We start from the raw sequence: 21,217 nt of genomic DNA on the forward strand, positions 1-21,217 counted from the left end.
CAAAATCCATTCGTTAGGTAACCTGCCTAATACATAAGCAGCAAATGAGCTTAAGGACACTGCAACATTCAAAAAATTAGAACAACAGGTTCAAGAAATGCTCATGCGGTATCATTTAACCCTGAAACTGAAAGCAGTATTTCAAAGAGTGAGGCCTCAGCCCAGCAGCAAGAATAAAAGGTTTGGAAATTAAGAGCAAGAACATCTTAAAGGAAGAAAAAGACTAATTTTTATACAAAAGCATAAATGGATCCTGTTATAATAAAGTGCTGCGATCATGGGAAGCTTCTCTCCAGGGCCTTTGGAACTGGCCCACGTAACCGGGCACTCTCCAGCCCTGGAGATGCTCAGGGCAGCCCGTCGGCCCTCCAGACACCCGGACCTGGAGGACGGCAGCGCCCGCCACGAAGACCGGGACCACGAGGACACGCGGGAAACTCCCAGGCTCCGGGAGCCCCGAGGCTAGCTAAAAGGAGAGGATCTATTTCATGCAAAAAACCTCGAGTGTTCTTATATACACCTGCATAGAAAATATTCAGAAAGCCAAAAACCGGGTTGACATAAGAGGAGCATATTTAAAATTACAAATTGAGCAATTCAAGTGTTACAGATGCAGTTCAGCTTCACAAATGGTGCATATATTGATCTGCAGTTAGAAGAAAAAAATCAGGTACAAAAACATGCAATGAGTAACTTAGTACTAAGAACACTCTTCTCGTACAGGCATAACAGCAGAGAACAAACACAACTTTCCCTGCTTTCTGTTTTACTGCTTTCCACAAAATCAATGAAAGAAGAACACGTATTCTTGTAAGGACTTTTATAAATATTTTGACAACAACTTCCTAGCAGCACTAGAAGATCATTCATAGAAAATACACAGTACGGGAGCTAGTAATCAAGACTGTGGAGTTTTATAAAATGTTTTATAAAGCTGTTATTTCCTGTCAAATTACACACATTAGTAATTAAATTTACTATTTAGAAAAACATTTAAGTCAAATGATCTTTTTCACTGCTTTAAATTAGCTCTACATCCAAATGTAGAAACTGAGATTCTGAAAATGAAGTTACTAAGTTGAAAGCCAAATACAGACTCTTTTTCGTACATGAAAGCTGTCGAACACCAACCTCTCTCCTATTCCTTGTTCACTTTCTGCTCATCTGTGACTACATTATTAGGGCAGTTTTCTGTATACTCGATGTTTCCAGTTTCTCGAGCATTAAAGCTGGCTTCCAGTTCTAGATACATAAATTTGGGGAAAGATCAAAAGCAAAATGACAAACTGCCCTAAAAAAAACAACTGAAAGGTAAAAATGCACTAGAACCATAATAATTATGATAACATTACATTCTTATTCTCTTGTTTTGTGATTGTTAAATGTCTCCGGTTTCACTACCACTCAAGGAAACTATATCAGCAATAATAAACATTTAATTTTCTCATTTCTTCTAAATCCTCATTGGGCACAAACACTGCTTGCTTTCTGCGGTTTGCTCATGTCAAGTGCAGCAACTTTGCAGTAACCTCCCCTGATTCCTACTGGAGTAGGCAGGAAATTTAATAGCACGCCATGGTTTCTCTCCTCTGTGACTGTCCTTTGGGCCAGCTCCCCTTTTGCACAGCAACCTAGAGGATCGTGTTTTGCGACTCTGCGGCGTGGGCTCAAAGTCATTCCCTGGAACAAGGTGTCCTGTCCGTGGCCCTGGACCTTCCCCAAACCTGTGCACACACCTGAGCAACAACAAACCCGGTATGGCCATTGAGGGAGCTATCGGTGACAGAAAGGCCTCATTTAGGGCACTAACATCTAGAATCAGCACATCACCTTATTAGCATCCCAGTGCTGAGCACAGGGTGCTGAAGATGGACAGTGAATAACACCATTCAGGTAGAGACCCAAAGGAAATAAAAGCACACATCTTGTGCCACACTTGGTCCTTTTTTTTTTTTTTTTTTTTTTTTTAGTCATTACCACGTGTAGAAACGTGATTCTGTGATTCTGCCAACATGCTATTCGGGCTCCTAATAATGCTACAGATTTGTGAAGGATATCGAAATTATAGACTGACCTAAACTGAATGGAGATGCTTTTGTTAGCAGGATTTAACTACAGAAACTGTTCTTTCAGGCACTGATCAAAGATCGCATTGATGTTTTCCAAGGGGCCACTGTTTCTGCTCCATCTTTAGGATAGCTGTTCACGAAGTGCGATGGACTGCCATCCATACCCCACACATACCACAACACAGTCCTGACGATGGGATCCTTTCAGGAAGGGTTTGCTGCCATATATCAAGGCAAACCCTTGGCAGGTCTCAGTTATGTGACTAACACTGAGCAGCACCACGCATGTCCCGGCACACGGGTCCTCGCAGGACTCTTCAGGAGCAGAATGCACAACATCCATTGCTTACTGCAAAGAATAGCTACTTTTTTTCCCTAGACACCTCACGTGAGACCAAGTGACTGCAGTTTTATGTAGGATGAAGGCAGAAATTCAGCAAGCTAAAGCACTGAACAAAAATGCAGTGCGAGTTTTCTACTGAACTGCTCAATGATTCATGTTTTAAGTCTCAATCGTACAACTGAAGTTAAAATTAAATTAGTATTTAAAATAATTAAGGATGAAAGAATATCAGAAAGCTCAAAAATATCTTTCTATAATTTACTGAAGTGGCTGATACTCTACCACTTCAAAAACCAAAATTGGTTATGTAACACAGAGCAAAATGCATTATTTCTGTTATAAAAATTATCCAGTAGAAAACTAATGAAAAAATACATAATCTTCTAACACATGAAAAAGCAGAAAAACTTTCCGAAGCAGTTTCATTTAACACTTTATCACTAGCCAGCAAATATATTAACTCTGGACTTTATTTATGTCAATAAACAGACCTACAGATTTTATTTCAATATATACGGGCATCATCTCTTCTTCCAAATTATGTACATTGCCTCTTACTTCCTATCATGTGCACCAAATTCACACACAAATTTTCATGGGAGCATTGGAGTGATATAGGGAGGAGAAGGGGGATTCATAGCCATTATTCACTTCAGTCTGAGTGCCAATAAGGCATTTGTAAATGTGATTTTTTCCTCTTTTGCAGAGAGGGTGGAATTTTATATCACTTTGTAGGAATTAACAATGGTGATTTGCCTTGCCGGCACCAAGTTGCAAGAGAAATTAAATTAGAATAATTCAGACATTTTACCAAAAGAAGTATTAATGTGGTCATAAGCCAAACACGTCCTGAAGATATGAAATACAAAACTTCTGGCAAGGATTTGGCTCATTATTTCGGCCTTCCTTTATCATGAAAACTGTTCATTATGACCATTACGTTTGAGGTGTTTAAGACCAGTGAGCATTAAGGTACAAAAATGAAAAGAATGTAAAGTATAAAATCTGACCGAGAAGGAAAAGAACTGGGTTAACAATAGGAATGATGATTTAGGTAACTCAGTGGCTTAGTATGTAAGTTTAAGTCATGAGCATAATTTGAATTTCAAATATTTTACTTGTGTTAAATACATTTTCCAGAACGCTCCTCAACTCTGAAGATGAATTACTCCGATTACATCTCTCCTCAGTCCTCCCTGGACCCAGGCTGTATATTGCAGATTTTAGCCTTTGATTTAAGCTATTAAACGTTTTAACACTTCCGTGATTACATAACCTTCTGTTAATGATGCTCTTTATTTTAGCATCTTTAAAGTACTAGTAACAATTTCACTGTTCATAATTTGTCTGAAGCCAGAGCAGATCAAACACAGATAAAAAGTCCAAGCTTTTTCTTATACAGACTTATTTTTTTAAAAATGCAAATAACCCAAAACTTGGCGTTTTATTTTTATTCTTTTCTGTTTAATAGCAGAACACTAACAAACTGACATCAAAGCAAAGAATCAAGCACTGGCACACTGACTTCTTTGTCAATGCACATCAGTAACCTACGGAATCACAAAATGATATGTACATATGTAAAGTTCAAAGATCTGAATGTCACTACATGTCAACTCAATTACTTTTTAATAACTACTCCCTTTAATAAAATATCCAAATTCTTCTTATTTTTTAAAGATTATTTAGTCTAACAGTGGATATAGGTGAGAAACTGATAAAGTGGTAGCTTAAGTGTGTTAAATTGCATATCTGCTGTAGCAGCTGATAAATACTGTTACGAGGAACCAGCACTGAATGAAACAGCTTAAACGAGTACAAAATAAAGGAATAAGAAGGAATAGTTACCGAGGCTGCACCACTACATGAAAAATTAATCAATCTATCAGAAGCTGGGATAAAAGGGATAAGACATTAACTGAAAACAGTAATTACAGATAGAGAACTAAGACACAAAGACCCAGATGTAGGGAGTTACGCGCCCAAATACTTTTTAAAACCTTGTTCAAAGAGCTTAAAATAACTGGTGAACATCACAGGAAATCTACGGAATTTAGACAGATAACTTTATAGTTTATAGTAACATTGCAGGAATTCCTCAATAGTGTTAATTGTTGGCATTTATTGAAAAGAATAGAGGAGAGATTCCATCTTATACACACGGCTATTAAGCACAGTATTTCGGACTCTGTTTACTGTTTGTGTCATCAATATACCATTTAATAAACACAGTTTTCTTTCAGTGAGTGCAAGTCGGTGGAATATTACACAATAAATGTAGCTAACGAGGAGAAAGTCTGTATAAAAATACCAGGTACTGCCTAGGAGGCGTAAGGAAATTCTTTATGATAACCACCTCTTTCTTTTGTGTGCAGGCAAATGTTTTTTTTTTGTTTGTTTGTTTGTTTTAACCCCTCCCCAACCCTTACTGATATTAGGTATTCTTTTAGGTACCTTGTTTCCAATGGCTTTTTTTGGTGGAAAGTTAAAAGTCCTCACTTGCTGGTATTTATTCTGCAGTTTGTGGTGCAAGCTTCTGAACTCTGCGTACCTTCGATACACATTCCATTCATCATCCTTGATCCTAATATAAACCTGCCAAACGACAGAGAAAGGAAGGAAGAATTTAAAGACAAATTGCTGAATTCCTTTTGCCTCCTTTACTCTTTAAAGCCCACAGTATATCACCTTCACTTTGGGGATGACACCGGGAGGTTCATGATCACTCATGCATTGATACCTCTCTGCTTGTGCATCCACTGGTTTTGTTCAACAGGTCATTACTCTAACTCACTCCCTCCTTCCCTCTCCTTTTATTCTTTTTTATCATTATATTATTGAGACAATCTCAGCTTGCTTAAGTTCTTGGGCCACCAGAATAGTGCTTTCTGTTACCATGGTTTCCAGCACAGTCTACTGGCCAGTGACCAAAGGGAAAAAAATAATAATTTAATACCATGATACATTTTGAAACTTTGTAAATTGGCTCTGTAGCATCAGAATTGCAAAAAATGCTTCTAGCGAAAGGCAAATTTTGAATCTTAATTTACTTCATAAAAAAAATGTAAAATTAACTGAATATGCTACTGTTCAGAAAATGAAATAAAAAGGTTTTTTTGCTTGCATAGGGCGTTAAGTATAATTTAATACAGCTGCAGATTTTGCAATTCTGTTTTTGCTGTGTTTTTTTTCTGAAATTATTTCACGTACATATTGCCAATTATATGATAAATACTCACAGTCTCTAGGAAAACCTCCCACATAAGCACGATACTCACAGAACACTAAGATTTCGTTCATTAATAGGGAAAAACCTTTCCTCACACTTTTAAACTCGGTGCTTAGAAGAACGGAGCAAGAGCATGGCTCAGAAACAACAAACCAAGCACCGAAACCTCCGTCTGGTAGCTGGGCTTGCAGGAGCTTTGGCAGTGATACCTCATTTGCCCCTTCACTAAAGGTATTATTGATCTTAGTGTTTGGCATCGTGAGTTAAGCTGGATGAGAATCGATAGCAAACGACTTTGTTCTCCAGCCAAGAGCAGTAAATTCAGGTGTAAGCTGGGCACCAGGGAACAGTTATCTTTAAAGCAAGACCAGTGACCATCACACAGGCAGCAGGCAATATAATCATATTTCCATTTTTCTCATGACATTTGGATTTCAATATAGTTGATTAGAACTTAGAATTGAAGCTTCACACACTAAGACAGTCATAATGTCTTTGTCCTCTAAATTTGCTGAGTCCTAGAAGAAAGGAGACTTCTACTAAGGACTCTCAATATTTGTGAGAAGATCCAGCTGTCTAGTGAATGTTTCCTCCCCCAAAAGTAGCTTATAAGGCTTTTCTTTGGTTGGGCCTTGTTAGGAATTCCTCTTATCTCTACAGACACTCATTCCCCAAAGTGACAGGCAAGTAAATATCATTGAAATCCCCAAATTTCCACCTAGGATGTTTTAAATTGGCCAATCGGTGTAAGGATCTGGTAGCTGGAGTCAAAGTCTTCAATAAAAACAAGCATCCGAAGACTGAAAAATGCACAGATTAACTTATATGGGCAAGACAGACAAATAACATAAGGTTCATTTCCTCAAAAGAAAAAGAAAGGCTCAAGTCGTTCAGAAGAAATAAGCAGAACAACAGAAATAAAAATACACCAACGGAGTAGTGTAAAGAACTGGACAGATCGACTCGCTTGATTTTCAGCGTGCTTAGTGACTAGCAAGGCTACAAGTTGCCTGACTTTAGGACCGGCTCCTCATCCAATATTCACAAAAGAGCTGAGGTTGGAAGGGACTTCTAGAGATCACACTCTGTTCTCCAAGGGGGGATCAACTTCTCCAAGCTGATCCATAGGATCAACTAGAGCAACTCCATCTCCAGATGGTTTTTTCACCATTTCCAAGGAAGGGAGAGAAAAAGATTTATTTTTCTTGAACTTTGTGAGGATCCTGTCAGCCCATTTCTCCAGCCTGTCAAAGATGTTCTCAATAGCAGCACGTCCATCGTCCACGTGGCCAACCACTCTTTATTTATTTTGTGTGTGTGTGTGCGCGTGCATCATTTTTATCAATTTGCATCATTTGCAGATTTGCCGAAGGTGCACTCCATCCATCCCACTGACCAGCTCGTTAACGAAGATGTTAATCAGTGCTGAACCCAGGACCGATGCCTGGGGCCCAGCTCTGGGCACTGGCCTCCAGCTGGACTTGGCACCGCTCATCCCACACTCTTTTGCTTGAGGGCATCATTACAGTAAGGATTCCCCCAATTCATTCTGGGCGAAGAGTACCAATTTTGAGAAATCTGCCACGATATCCATAAAAATGGTGCAACTTTGAAGAAATCAAGAAGAGTCACCAGAAACAGATGATTTTGAACAAGACTTCAGACGACAGTCATCACTAACAAAACATGAGATTTTTCTAACAGATCCCATACAATTTTTAACATATTATATTCCCAAGAGTGAAATATTAATTATAATCCAATAAGATCAGATATAAGTGTTTGATTACCACTGTAAATCACTTACTTTTGATGATGATGAACAGAAGACACTGCAAAACTGGCACATTTCAGAGTGTGAGGGGCTCGGAGTACTGTCCAAGTGCCCTGCCTGTCCGTATGTAACCAAATTCTAGCTGGTTTTGGCAGCAGGTTTTTAGGCAGTGTAATGCTGGAACTATCATCACAACTCTGCAGGAAGTAATCAGACTCCTACTTTTAAACTAAAGCCATGGATAAAGATAACTCTGCACCTACCAGACCAGTTTTGACAATGCAGTACATCTCTGAAGAAATAAGAAATGCAAGTGTTTTTCATAATTTCTGTATCTGTAGGATAAGTATCAGAAGGAAGGCAAACTACTAAGGCAGGACAAAATTCATTTTACATACTGGAAACTATTTTAAATTGTTTTATTTTACTCTAACATCCCAGCCTATTCCCTAGCATATATTCCTTGCTTCAGCTTCTGCACACACACACAAAAAAGCTTTAATTATTTTTAACACATTTATTTAATATAGAAGTCCTAATTTATCTTTGTGCTTGTGATTTAGTGAATCATGCAGTTCAATATAACTACAGGTTACAGCTTAACAGGTAAACTAATTAAGGAAACCAGTGCACTGTAATTGAAATCTCTAAGGACTGCAAAAACATAGGTTGATTTCTTAGATAAAAATGTTAAGAGAATGTCTTCTTTAAAAAAAAAAAAAAAAAGTTCACAGACACTAGTTTCATTTAGACTGTAAGGCATGAAAAACCAATGTTGGGAGCCCCAAGTCATCTTGAATTTATTGGCTATAATAGACATTGAAAGGGGTGTGAAAGTTCATGATTTAGTACACATAGTTAAAGCTTTATCATCTCAATAGGGAATACTATTGGCAAGCCAAGGTATTTCAAGACACTTAGTAGAAACTCAGCTGGGAAATCAAACAACATATATCCTAAAAGGTTATCCTGTAGAAGCAGCTAAACAGATGCTATAACAATAATCCTGGATTTCTGGGCATGCAAAATGAGTTCAAGATTTCAGTAGTATTTTATGACTTGATCAGCTTTCCTTAACCCTTTCTGCATAAGGAGACACCATCAAAGTCTCAAAGAATTGTATTTTTCCCTAGAAACTACCCAGGATGCTCTCCCCAAATTGCCTGTTATTTAAAAATGTCTCAATTCTTATTACTTTGATTTTGAAGCACTGCACAACTACTCAGGTAAACTTAATTTGCTCAAGAAGCCTCAAGAGACCTCTAGACAAATCTGAAAGTGGACACTCCATTTCCTCTGTTCCTACCACAATGGTTTTTGATATCAAACATTAATTATTCCAAAACATAATAATAACCCAAAGATTTTTTTTCTTTTTCTTTTTTTTTTTAATCCTTTTTTTGATGAAAACCTGGGGGCACAAAGAGCCAGATACAAAAGCCCATTACTCTGGTGGCCAAAGGCTTCCACTGCTCCGTAACTACCTAGGTAGGAACCAAAGCGAGTCCAGCAGGCCTCTCTCACTCCCACCCCACTCACATCAGCTCTTCCATCCATCCTAGCACAATTTCAAGCACTCCTGGCCCAATTTGAAGCACAGACACTCTGCGTAAGTTATTTTGGGGAGGGAAAAGCTGGCAGGAGCACATGGAGTCTGTAAGGCAAGAAGGGATGCAGTGTCTCAGGGAAGGGGCACGCAGGCAAAACAGAGATACACAGGTCTGAAGAAAGAGAATGACAACAGGGAGAAAAATATGGGGGATTAGGGAAAAAAGAAGTGTGAGAGACAGGATGAATCACAGGATGTGACAAAACATGTAGGCCAGGCTGCAGGTGATGTTCAAATTGGTTACGGGGAGTTTGTCAGGCACGAGGGAAGAGACGAGGTGAGTAATGAGGGGCGGCCTCAGGACCATTACACTGTGTTAATAGTTCTCTGCACTGAAATAGCTTAAAATCAGCCCTTTGCCTCTGCTTGTCCCAAATTGCTGTGCTGTACCTTAGAGGGATGCTGCTTTCTACCATGGAAAAAAAAAAGTCTAAGCAAGTTACAGGCTGGTACTTCAGCGGGACGGTGCAGAAAGGTAAAGGCCAACGCTGAGGCTCCTTCCTTCAGCAGTTTAAAGTTCAATTTTGAATCGCTACCTTTCCTTCCAAACACGTTTCCTAAAATGACCTGTTTCTTAAACCGAGTAAGTAATATTTAAAGCAAAGAACCCACTTACAAAGCAAACTAAAATCACTCTCAGAACAGTTATTAGATTGCAAACAAAGATTTCACTTTAACATTCTCTTGCACATCAAAATCCAAACTAGTTTTGCTTGTGGTCAAGGAGCACTCTACAGTTAGGTCTGCCATACACTGAGGAGTAACCTCTTTTGGTAGCTATGACTTACAACAGCTGACTGAAAAATTTCAATTAATAAGTCCATTTAATGAATTAATCTGTTATTTTCTCAGCACAAACATGAGGGAAGTGAAAGACTTACAGACAAAAGGCTAAAGGAGGTAATAATTTACGTATGCTTTTTCTTATTTTTTCCAGCCAGCTCTCTGAGAACTGATTACTGAAATGCCTGAAAAATTCTCAGAGCCGATCTGAAAGCACTAGATTAATGATGCCATACGGAAATTAATGAGCCCAGGTCTCATGATACTTTCTTGTAAACTAAAAGCTTCTCTAATAGGTTAAGGAATCTTTAAGCACTATTAAGTCAAGAACGCTGTTAACACACACCAGGAACAGATTTAGTAACTATCGACAGTTTGTCATCATTTCTGTCCAGAAACCTCAGGAGAAGAAAGGATAAACTGCAACTTCCTCCAGGTTCCCATGCGCCCTGACCAATTAAATTATTATAATCTAGCTCCTTCATTTGAGCTGTGGTTATTTCATGAACGTTGGTTTTCTTCTGGATAGATACACTTACATTTCTGTTTTGTCCTCCTCTCGAGCACAATGGACAGAACTATAATCTCAAACAATTAAGACAAGTAAATTAATTAGTTACTTAGAAATAAGGTGTAATAGACTTTCATTTCACAGTACACAGCTATCTTATCCTTAAAATACACTTACTTTTTTACTATTGCCTCTCTCCGACATTTAATTGAAAGCAACACCTATTTCTATACTAGAGAAGAATCTCTTTATTTAGTAATTAGTTGACTGTTCTCCTTTTAACTATGATCTTACAGAAAGATATACGATGTTTATACATATACATATATTTATATAAAGTATTTACAGTAGACTTACAAATGTGTAAACTAATCAGCCCTATAAGAGCACAGGACCCACAATCTCTTACGATTTCACTTTGGTGTAGACTTGGTATAAACCACGATTGAAGGAAAAACAACAAAAATTAGTATAAACACAATTCCCAAATGCTTTGATACATCTTTTTGTCTGCCTGTAAATATTGTTGAGTTACTAAGTTGCAAAACTCTTAAAAATAACCACTCTTCCTTAACGTCAGTGTACACCTTGACTCTTCAGGATTCAGGAACTCTAACAAGATTGGGGTTAAAATTTAAGAAGCAATTATTTTCAGGGGATTGGAAACTACACATATTTCCTCCCTCTTTCATAATGTGCTTTTCTGAGAGCAATGATAATTTCAATCTGCTTAGGAAGCTTTTATCAAAATGACTTCTGCACTCAAAACATACACAAGAAATCCAAGGAATAAATCTAAAGGGGAAATATAGAACTGAAAAGGAATTAGCAGCGACATTTCCTGGCTGTTTGGAAGATGAGAATCAAAGATGAAGTCTCTGAAGTTTTCTCTGAGTCTCAGAAAGGGACCAAAATACAAACTGTATTTTGATGCAGTTGCAAGACTCCATTATGGTTAAGCTCCAACTTAAATGATTACTGCAGAAATTTTTGAATTCCAGTCAAAACCAAACAAACCAAGGACACTTCAGCTGCAATACAAGCAGCTTTTTAAATCTCTTTCCAACATCCACTTATCAGAGATATGTTAGCAATTAGAGAGAGATTTTATCTCAACAAAACTATATTCCTAATTACACAAAGCCTAGAAACATAATGTTTTAGTTTATTTACAACATTTAATCTTCAATTTTTTAGTAAGATAGCTCATAAAAATGAGTAATATAATGTCAAACACATGACAGATGCAAAACCAAACATGAACTGTAAAAATGACAACGCTGTTCTCCTAAATAGAAAAAATATCATGCTCTTTAGGTCTACCAACGTAGGATTACCAATACATCATGCTCTTTAGGACTACCAATTACTTTTGCGCTGACTTATGCTCGCTGTGTATCTGTAGCCACAGATCACTTGCTACTCACCAAATCAGCACCAAAGTTCCTGGACACTCCAACCAAAGCAACGCGCCTCCGCTACGTTTCTCTTTTAATAGTTTGCTTCAGCATGCAAGACTTCAAATGATCACATAATTAGCTCCTTTTTACAGTGAAACATTACTTACAGTATTCAGAAATGATTAGCAACGCTTCACAAGGATGCTCTTTGAACTCATACAGCCATCGCGATGCAGGAGAAACACTTCACCGAAAGAACGCGCTGCACAACGGAAAACGGGCACAGTGACAGCAGTGACACGTTTTGCTCCAAACAGAAAATTCCGGGTGCTTTGTCCACAGAAGGAGATAAGATATCTTAGCAGCTAGGATGTAAATAACTTATTTATTACAACTTATTTATTCTTCCTTATTTATTTTTCCCCAGTGATACCACTGAAGTCCCATACTGAACAGGAACTCTCAAATATTCCATGCAAATTATGTTCTCATCTTTCCAGTAGCTATCAAAACAAGTGAGATGGAAATCCTATTTTTGATTTCCTTGTATTTATTGAATCTGCATTAGCATTTCTATAAGCACCTCTCTATTCCAAATTTAAACCCATATGGTGTTCTTTTAAAAAAAAAAAAAAAAAAAAAAAAGAAGAAGAAGAAGAAAAGAAAGAAAGAAAAGGAAGAATTCCAAAAGCTCACAAAGGATAAAAATATTGGCTAATATTTGTTAATACTCTTGTGATGGGCTTGCTTGGCTTAACTTTTGTAATCCTTTGCGTAGCTTCCAAGCATTTTAACTGTTAATTCGCTGTTTTTCATTGCTTTGATGAAAGGCTGCCCATAAGGGCAGGCTCGTGCACCCTGCGATGGGCAACGCTCCCGCGCGGCCGGAGGGGCCGCTCCGGGCGCAGGGCCACGGGGCCGCTCCGGGCTCGGGGCCACGGGGCCGCGTCTCACCCAGAGCCGCTGCTGCTCCTTCCCCTGCGGCCCCGGGCACCTAGACCGCCCCGCAGACCTCCTCCCACCGGGCACCTTCACTGGGAAGTTTGTGTTTGTGCAAACCATTCTCTCTGCTTAAGCAGGAGCGTTTGAGCACTGTGAATCCATCAGGATTTGAAGGGACTCTTCAAGTGGATAGGAAAAATAGAACACCCTTTTAATAACAGAGAAAGGAGTTCCATGAGTAGGCAGATCAGTCGATCCATGCTGAAGTGTTGAGAGGAACAGAAATCAAAGTTTTATTCCAAAAATAACGTTTATTAGTGACAATTTTAGGGGGCTTCTTATTCATATGAAAATAGCAACACTCCTGTCCGATTAATGTGTCTATCATTAATCTTATTGTGCATAACCCAAAATGTTATACACAGAGGATTCACAAGAAGCCATTTTGATACTGAATTAAAAAAAAAAAATCTCACTTTCATTATCTTAAGCATGAGTCATTAGTAATTACAGCAAAACCGGCAGGACCACGGACATTTGCTGTACACAGCACAGGAAAATGCAATCCATATGTATGCAGCAAATAAGACACTGTATGCTGGAAAAATATCATAAAACACTATTATTGCAATATTATTGCACCCTGCTTCTCAGTCACTAAAGAAAACTGCAACTAACTATCACCATCTAGAGGAAAAATAAAAATGCAAAAGTGTTTTTCTTATCTGATCTGGATTCTGTCTACAGATATACTAGGCAAGAAATTACTTTCTAATGCAGCCTATCTGACAGAGCAGCACCTGCAGCACCCAGCCTAAGGAAGTTTGCTGGTTTTCTACCACCTTCCTAAAATTTCTTCCAATTTGCACTTAGACTTCCCTGACTTCTTTTTAAAAGCTGTGCCACTTGGGTACCAGGAGATTCTACGTAGCTACGTGAAGGGACCGATCCCTCACCAGCTCCTGCAGCCTTGAGCTCCTGGTGAAGAGGTGAAGCTGGAGGTTAATTATCTACTCAATAACTTCTGCTACTGATATTTCAATTTAAGATAATTCTTCGGAGGAACAGGCCAGAATGAAAGCCTCCATAGTGAATAGAGATAAAAACAACAATCACCACCACCTTCCTTTTTTCATTAATATTATATGTTCTCTGAGACTTCCCTTTATAGCTTGAATATTTGTCTTGCTGGCTTGACCAAGTGGTCTCTTTCTGACACAAGACAAAAGGCATCATTTAAATTTACATCTTTTGGAAGTTTTTCCATAAACTTTTCCTTAATCCCCACACATTAGTTTTATATTTATATCCTCTCTATAGAAAAATACATAAAAAGTATTTATATATATAAATAAATACACACAAATATTTATAGCCTCTAAAAGTTACAAGCTATCTTGTTTCCATCCTTTGGAGATTACTTAAAAATTTTTGAAAACAAACACACACAATCTGCTTCTAATAACTTCCCTTACTTGCTGCTGAGCAATCCTCCACGGCGTCTGCTCTTTTCCCAGTCTTTAAATACGTCACCCATTTGCTTTCAGCAATAGCTCAGTTTTTAAGTAGTCTCCTTGATGCCCACAAACCATCTCAGCTGCTCCTTTCAGCGTTACTTCAAACTGGCTTCCTCACTTTGTGATTCTCTTTTTGGAATTAAGCATTACCACAGTGCACTTTCTGCAGTTTAAATCGTAGTTTTACATTTACTTAAGTAGATATAGGATAGAAGCTGCTAATAGTGAAAGATGAAACAGGAAGCAAAGCCATCTAACCACTACATAGAGAAGAAAATCAATGGAATGGTTTCTCAGCAATTACTCTGTAACACTCACCAAAATATATTTGGATTTAATAGCCCTGCAGGAACAAAGAATGAAAATGTTTGTTTATTTAAATTCCTATTCCCATCCCAAACACCTGCTCTTCCATATATGCAAGCCCTCTGCTTTGCACTTTAAGTTCTCCTGTGATCTTCAAACGCCTGCAACCGAGTCCTACACGTTGGTCGTCACCCCTCCCGGGAACGTCCCCTCCGTCCCGGCAGTGTCCCCAGCCCTGGAGGTGTCCAAACCTGGGGCATCAGGACCAAGTTTCGGCACACGGTGCAGGCGGGGACCTTGGTACTATCAACGGGCTGCACGACTGCCACCAAGGAGCCTCCCTGCCCTTTGCACTGATACACTACAAGCATGTTTCCTACGTGGCTGACACGCAGTTACAAATTCACTTCCATTTTTCTTTGGATAAATAAATGATAAAACAGCAAAAGAAAAAGGTTTGCTACAAATACAATGGCTCTCAGAACCTAGCTCCGTTCTAATGGTCACTCCTAATCCTTGCCTCGGGATCAGGGCAGTCTGGTAAATACCCTCTTTCATAGTTTCACCATTGAAACCAACTCCTTGCAATCAGGAGCACATATTTTGGAAACATTTAGCAAGAAAAATGCACAGTGCTGTGGTTAATGCTATTAGGGAACATATATAAGACTACAGTTCTATGAATTAATACCTTCGCCTCCAACTATAAAATGAAGCATATGTATCCAGCAAGCACATGACTACGTCTTTTGCCAGGGATGTGACAGCCACCCCAACTGCAGGCTTTCTTCATAGTGCTACACTATCCAGGAAAGTCTATTTAGGAAAACACCTTTAAAAATTGCAAAAAGCAAACTGATCTGCTAGACAGATACTCTTCTCTGTCACAATGTCATTACTGAGATCAAAAACCGTAGTGTGTGCTATTACTGTATTCTTCCATGAGGAAAGGTCTCAGCGGGTACCAAGATCAAAGTTTCATAAAAATCACGAAAGTTTTAGGTCACATATAGATGCTATCTTCCCCCCACCCCTTTTTTTGGTGGTGGTGTTAATATTAAAAGACAAAGTTAGGAAATGCACAGCCTTCTCCAGAGGTGGAACTCTGTAATACTCTGCGCTGTCCTGCAATTAAATGCAAACTAAAACTGCTCTGATTAAAGACATTCCTATCATAACTTAAAAACTAGCTCTACTATCAGTAAAATTACAAGTAGTCAACAAAATTCTTGAAATATCTAAATGAACAGTAGCAAACACACCTTGCAGTTTCACGGAGCAGAAGATGATTTGACATTTAACTTATAGGATGCAAAATAAACTAGATTTTTCCAAATGACAACTGACTTGGAATTTATCAAATATGAGTGAACACTTTAAAGCAATATTCCTTAAACTCAAAAGCACTGAGATATCCTGTGAAGCACTTCTAGATCCCATCAGCTGAATGAAGCATCATAGAGCACCAGGACCCTTCCAATACCATTTGCTATTTACCATTGAATGTTAAAGGCATTCAACAGCCTTGTGATCTGCTTCTGACCTACATATCAACCTCTTAGCAGCAGATTTGTTGAAGGAATCACAAGAAGTGCTGAGCACTGAAGTTCCCACTGTCTTGAAAGAGTCAGACAAGGGCATCTTTGCTAGACTGCTGAGCAACGTGGCCAGGAGATCTGCAAAGTCAGGGTAAGGGAGATCACAAGCCATAGCTGAGTAAAGAAACGGTGGGTTGGGTACAAAGTGGCACGTGGTGATGGAAACTAGGGAGACACAAGAGACAGCAACACGAGACGAGCCTGGGAAACCCGAGCTGCATCTGCAGCCAAGGAACTGCAACATCAAGGGACTTGCAGTGCTTTCTGTGCTAGCACAATCGTGACTGATTCTGCAGCCTGTGACACAGGAGGATGTGGGAAAGACACAGAGAATTAGCAAAGATAATCACAATTGTCACCACGTTCCATTTCCACAAGCATTTGTATACCTGAATTTTTCATTAATTGATTATTCAATGCTTTTTAATGAATTCCTGACAGTTTGGTATTGCCAGCTGTTCTTTCGTTAGCTAATTCCTTATTTTTCATTGTCTTTTGCTAGCACGAAGGATGGTTTGCCTGCATTTTTCAGCTACTAGCTAACATTTCATAAATGATTCAAAATTCTCTAGAAATCATTGTTCCAAGTGGGAAAGGATTGTTGATGAGCTTCAGACGTTTTGTTTAGAGCTGAAGAAATAAGGGTGAAACAGGGAAGAGGATTTTTTTTGGCAGCAGAAACAATTCATAAATAAATACAGACGTACTGGGAGAGCACACTGCAGGGCTATTTGAAGTTTGTCTATCTAAAGAGGGCCTGCTTGTTCGGAAACTGAGGATGCTCATCTCGAAGAACGGGATGGGCCTGCAGCGCTCCAAGCGGGTCGGAGCACAAATCCTCACTTAGGGCTGGCAGGAGCAGAACCCACTATGGACACGTCCCATGACACGCAGGGAGGGTTGCTGCTGCACTGAGCAAAATGTTTTTGAGTGAGCCACTAAGGTGACGTCATATCTGTCTTTACAAACTTCATACATAAGAAAATAGGCAGTATTTCTGGTCACTGATGTCCCAAAAATGAGTCAGAATATTTGCAAGCACACGCAAGAAGGCATTACTGATCACTGCTGAACGGCCCTGCGGTCGGTCCTCTGTAATCTTTTCTTTAAACATGCTTTTATTCATCTATTAAGAAGCAACCCTCAAAACAGGCCACTTTTATCATCAACACAATCCAAAGGATAAATATAAATGCTGCTACTTACTAGCGCCATTTTTTTTAGAAAGTGATTAAGATATTTCAATTATTAAAATGTTGCATTTCAGTCAGCTACCTTATCTATATTATCTCTGTTAGAAAGTATTACTTACCTGATACACATGGAATGCATTAGCAGCTTTTCCACGCAGAAAGACCGAAGGAATCCAAACATTAATAAGAGCACGATTTGATCTGAGCAGGAAAGACAAAAGCATAAAATAGGGAAACACGTCGAGACAGAATTAAAAAGTAACAACTTTTGGTGATTTTGATACTGATCAAAGCAATCAACAAAGCAACCCAACATTTCAAATGGAGTATCAGAAAAATCGTACTGCTGCCTGAACCTTTTATAATTGCTATAGCTAGAATTCTTCTCTTAAGCTAACATAACTGAAAAAAGGCAATGAAATAATTTCCTTCACTTTTCTGTGGTTTGTATTTGACAATACACAGGAAACAGAAGAACTGACTCATTTCAGGGAACTGAGCCGGAGAGAGAAAAGTTTAATACAGAGAATCATGTTTATATATAAAAATTAAAAAGTAACAGCCTCCAGTTTTCGGAGAGTGATCAAAGTGATCAACAAAGCACACATGCTACTTCCCTCCCAGCTCTCCCAACCTCCAGCAACTTTCAGGTCAGGGGGCCTCTTGAGCAAAATGTGGTTCTGCATATTTAGTAACCCTTAGCAGATTTCTTTTCCAGGTGTATGGATAACACACTCCCATACATTCTCTTGGTAATTTATTTTGACTTGTAATTTTCATTTATTTCAAATATGATAAAAAGACATTAGCTACTTTTTCACCCCTCTACCTACAGGAAACTCTATGCATTAGTTTGAGTAACAAAGGCAAGGCTTCAATAATATGGATGACCTTAGGCAGTGTTTTATTTTTAGTATATATTATCTGTGTGCAAAGTCTAAGAGTTGCCACACAAAAATAAGAAACACCATCAAATTACTAGCAGTATGCATTTTCTTTCAAATTCAAAGCAATAATACATGACTTTTCGGTCCTGTCATTAGAATCATGTTGTTTTCTATTTGATTACTACCAGGTACCATAGCTACCAAAAACGACTGCATTGAAAGAATTTAGCTTAAGGAAAAAAACACTCACAGGAGAATCTTCTTGAATCTAAACTCATTGCGTTCAACATTATTCAAAAACTAAACCAGCATCTGAAGTGTGGAGCTCTCTGTACTTTCCAACCATGGAACACCACAACTGAGAATTTGGTTATTGGAAATAACATAGAAAAAAAACCAAATTCTTTAATCTGTTTGCTTGTTCTTCATTCCCATAAAGACAGCACAGAGAGAAAAACGCATTTTAAACAACTTACATTTCAAAATCTGACAAACTCTGATCTTCAGACGTTTGACTCAAATCTCCGGGGACCTGTATCGACAAAACAGAAACAAATTCCACATGCTGGTTATTTTGCTTTCTCTTAAGAAATCATAGTGTTATAAGGAAATTACAATTCAAAACTTAGGTTTTTAAATGCTAGTGAAAAAACCTATTACTGGAAAACAATTAAAGAAAAATAAAAGACTGTAAAAAGTAGCATGAACATATCATCCTTGTGAGCTCTCAGAGTAAGAATTTTCTATAGCTTTGTAAAGAGGCAATTGGGATTGGTAAGAGCATGTAATTTTGAAAGGTAAAAAAAAAAAAAAAAAAAAAGCTTGAAATCTAATTATCTAAAATATGCTAACTGGTAATATTTCTACTGCAAGACCTAAGCTGATTTTGCCTGTTCACTCTTCAAGAAAGCACCTAAACGAAGGCAGAGCTGTGGTTTGCGTCACGGCTGCAGAAACCCCACCGTGTTTTCTGCCTCGTGCACAAGCGGCCTGACCCGGGCCTCGCGGCCCCGCTGGCCTGCGTGACCGTCAGCCTCGAGACCGGCCAAGGAGGCGGCCGCCGCTCGGCCCCCCTTCGGATCAGGGAGCCCTCACGACCCTTCCCCCAGCTGCAGCAGTTCTCACGCCAGGGGCTTCCTCAGCAAATTGTGGTTTCATGTATTTGGCAGTCTCCTTAATGAATTATCTTTCCAGGTACTTGCCAAATGTTTGGTAAGAAGAGCTGCACAGCCCGACGGCAGCACGAAGCAGCCTGAAAAATTGCCTGTAGTTTGGTTGAATCTACTTATGAGCGGGGGATGCCACAAAGAGCTTATCTCCATCCACTGCCCACCATTCCACAGGTCTCTCCCTTCCTTTTCCAGGAACCTGCTGTAATTTTCCTGTATCATTTTTGAGATGAAGGGACAAAAACTACGGATAACTCAGAGTGGAATAAAGCTTTTGGAATAAGGGGATTTATATAGTAACAAAAGTTTCCACAGATAGACAAAGTTCTCCATTGCATTCTCTAGCAAACACTGATATGTCTTGCTTGGCTAAGAGACTCATAACTCATAAGGAAATTAAGTTTTATTTTCAAGGCCTTGCAAATGGAGAGAGCTGAAAGCTGAAATTCTCATTTAAAAGACAAGGTGCATAACAAAGCGCTGGTTCAGTGCCTATTAGTACCCACGATCCTTTCATCCTTGCTCCCCCTGTGTGCGTGTGTTCATAAGATGTTTTCAGTTGGTTTGTGTTTGATTTAAGCAGATTATTCATAAACATTTATAACCTCAGGGCATCCTCAGTCTCTCGAGGGACCCAAAAAAAAAAAAAAAAAAAAAAACACACACACATACAAAAAGAAGCTTTACAATAAGCAGCATAATTACTACAGCTACTACAGCGTTTTCCTGAAGACAAATGCTGGTAGCTCAAGGGAGAAACCTAATAAAACCTAAGCCAAAACTGGATGTCTCAAGGCATTTGTCCTACAGAGCAGCAGCACCATCACACCGCATCTGTATAGGGCATAGTTCACTCTACACAATTAAGCAAATTATCTTTAAAATCTCCAAAGATCTCCAAGTGTTACCATTTAAACCTAAAGAAAAATACAACCCCCCAAAATATCAGTTTGTCCATAGCCATCAGCAGACGAAGTAAAATTGCACATTCTGTGACAGGGAAAAATAACAATAATCCTGTGAAAGGGAAAAGTAAGTGAAGAGAGAAAATATTAAGGAAAAAAAAAACCTATGATGAGAGGAATAAAAAGGAAATACTAGAGACAGCAGCAGCTGAAGAAGTAAAGCCAGCTACAAAGGCCAAGGGTCTAGCAAAAAAGAAATGCACTCAAAGATCTGAAATTAGTTCTAACCCAAGTTAGAACATTCAGCATTTGAGCTGAGTATTTCAGAAACGAGTCTTTGATTTGTCTGTTCCTTCATGTTACCAATTCAAATTTCACTCTTAAATACATCTTTTTTTCTCCAGCTCTCCTTCTCTTTACTTTCATCATTACCTGGGACTGATATTTTTCCTAACACATCTCATGATTGAAAAAGAGTAGGACTATAGATGGATGTTGTTATACCTTGTTTTATGTTATTTGGCCTGATAGTGAGGTTAGCTCAATCAGTTTCAGGAATGCATAACATGCTGGCATGGAATTACAGTGGAAAAAAAATAGAATTTGAGACTGAAAATGATATGCATTAATTATAGAGCCTTATTAATCACATATACCTATCTTTCTTGCTCTCTTTTTCTCTAAGAAAAAAAAAAAGTAGTAGTTCCATAAATATTCCATCAAGAAAATGCTTAGTTTTGTTCATGAAGATTAATTTATCTTCATTGTTCATGAAGATAATTCAAACTACATAATATCAATCAATTAACACCATCAATTTAAAATACTGTTAAATGATATTTTAATTGTAAGAAACAGCAATACTTGAAATAAACAGAACACACACAACTGGCCCCAAAAGCAGTGACGTCAAACCCACCTATCAATAATTTAAATGGCTCCAGGTAGAACAGTGTGTAGAAGTCTGAATACGTTTTATAAG

General features: G+C 38.5%; 1 protein-coding gene across 1 annotated transcript in view; it reads right to left on the reverse strand.

Moving 5' to 3' along the window:
- SNX29 (sorting nexin 29) overlaps positions 1–21,217 on the reverse strand; it is a gene marked incomplete at its 5' end in the record, with an annotated part of 100,189 nt that overhangs the window by 32,178 nt on the left and 46,794 nt on the right. Inside the window, 3 exons of the mRNA XM_010214877.2 lie at positions 4,867–5,007; positions 17,394–17,475; positions 18,638–18,693. Coding sequence (XP_010213179.2) covers positions 4,867–5,007; positions 17,394–17,475; positions 18,638–18,693 — 279 coding nt within the window. The remainder of the gene's footprint in view (positions 1–4,866; positions 5,008–17,393; positions 17,476–18,637; positions 18,694–21,217) is intronic.

This window comes from Tinamus guttatus, unplaced genomic scaffold, assembly GCF_059628265.1.
Source record: "Tinamus guttatus ecotype Peru unplaced genomic scaffold, ASM5962826v1 Tinamus_guttatus_pri_ptg000172l, whole genome shotgun sequence".
Taxonomy (NCBI): Eukaryota; Metazoa; Chordata; class Aves; order Tinamiformes; family Tinamidae; genus Tinamus; species Tinamus guttatus.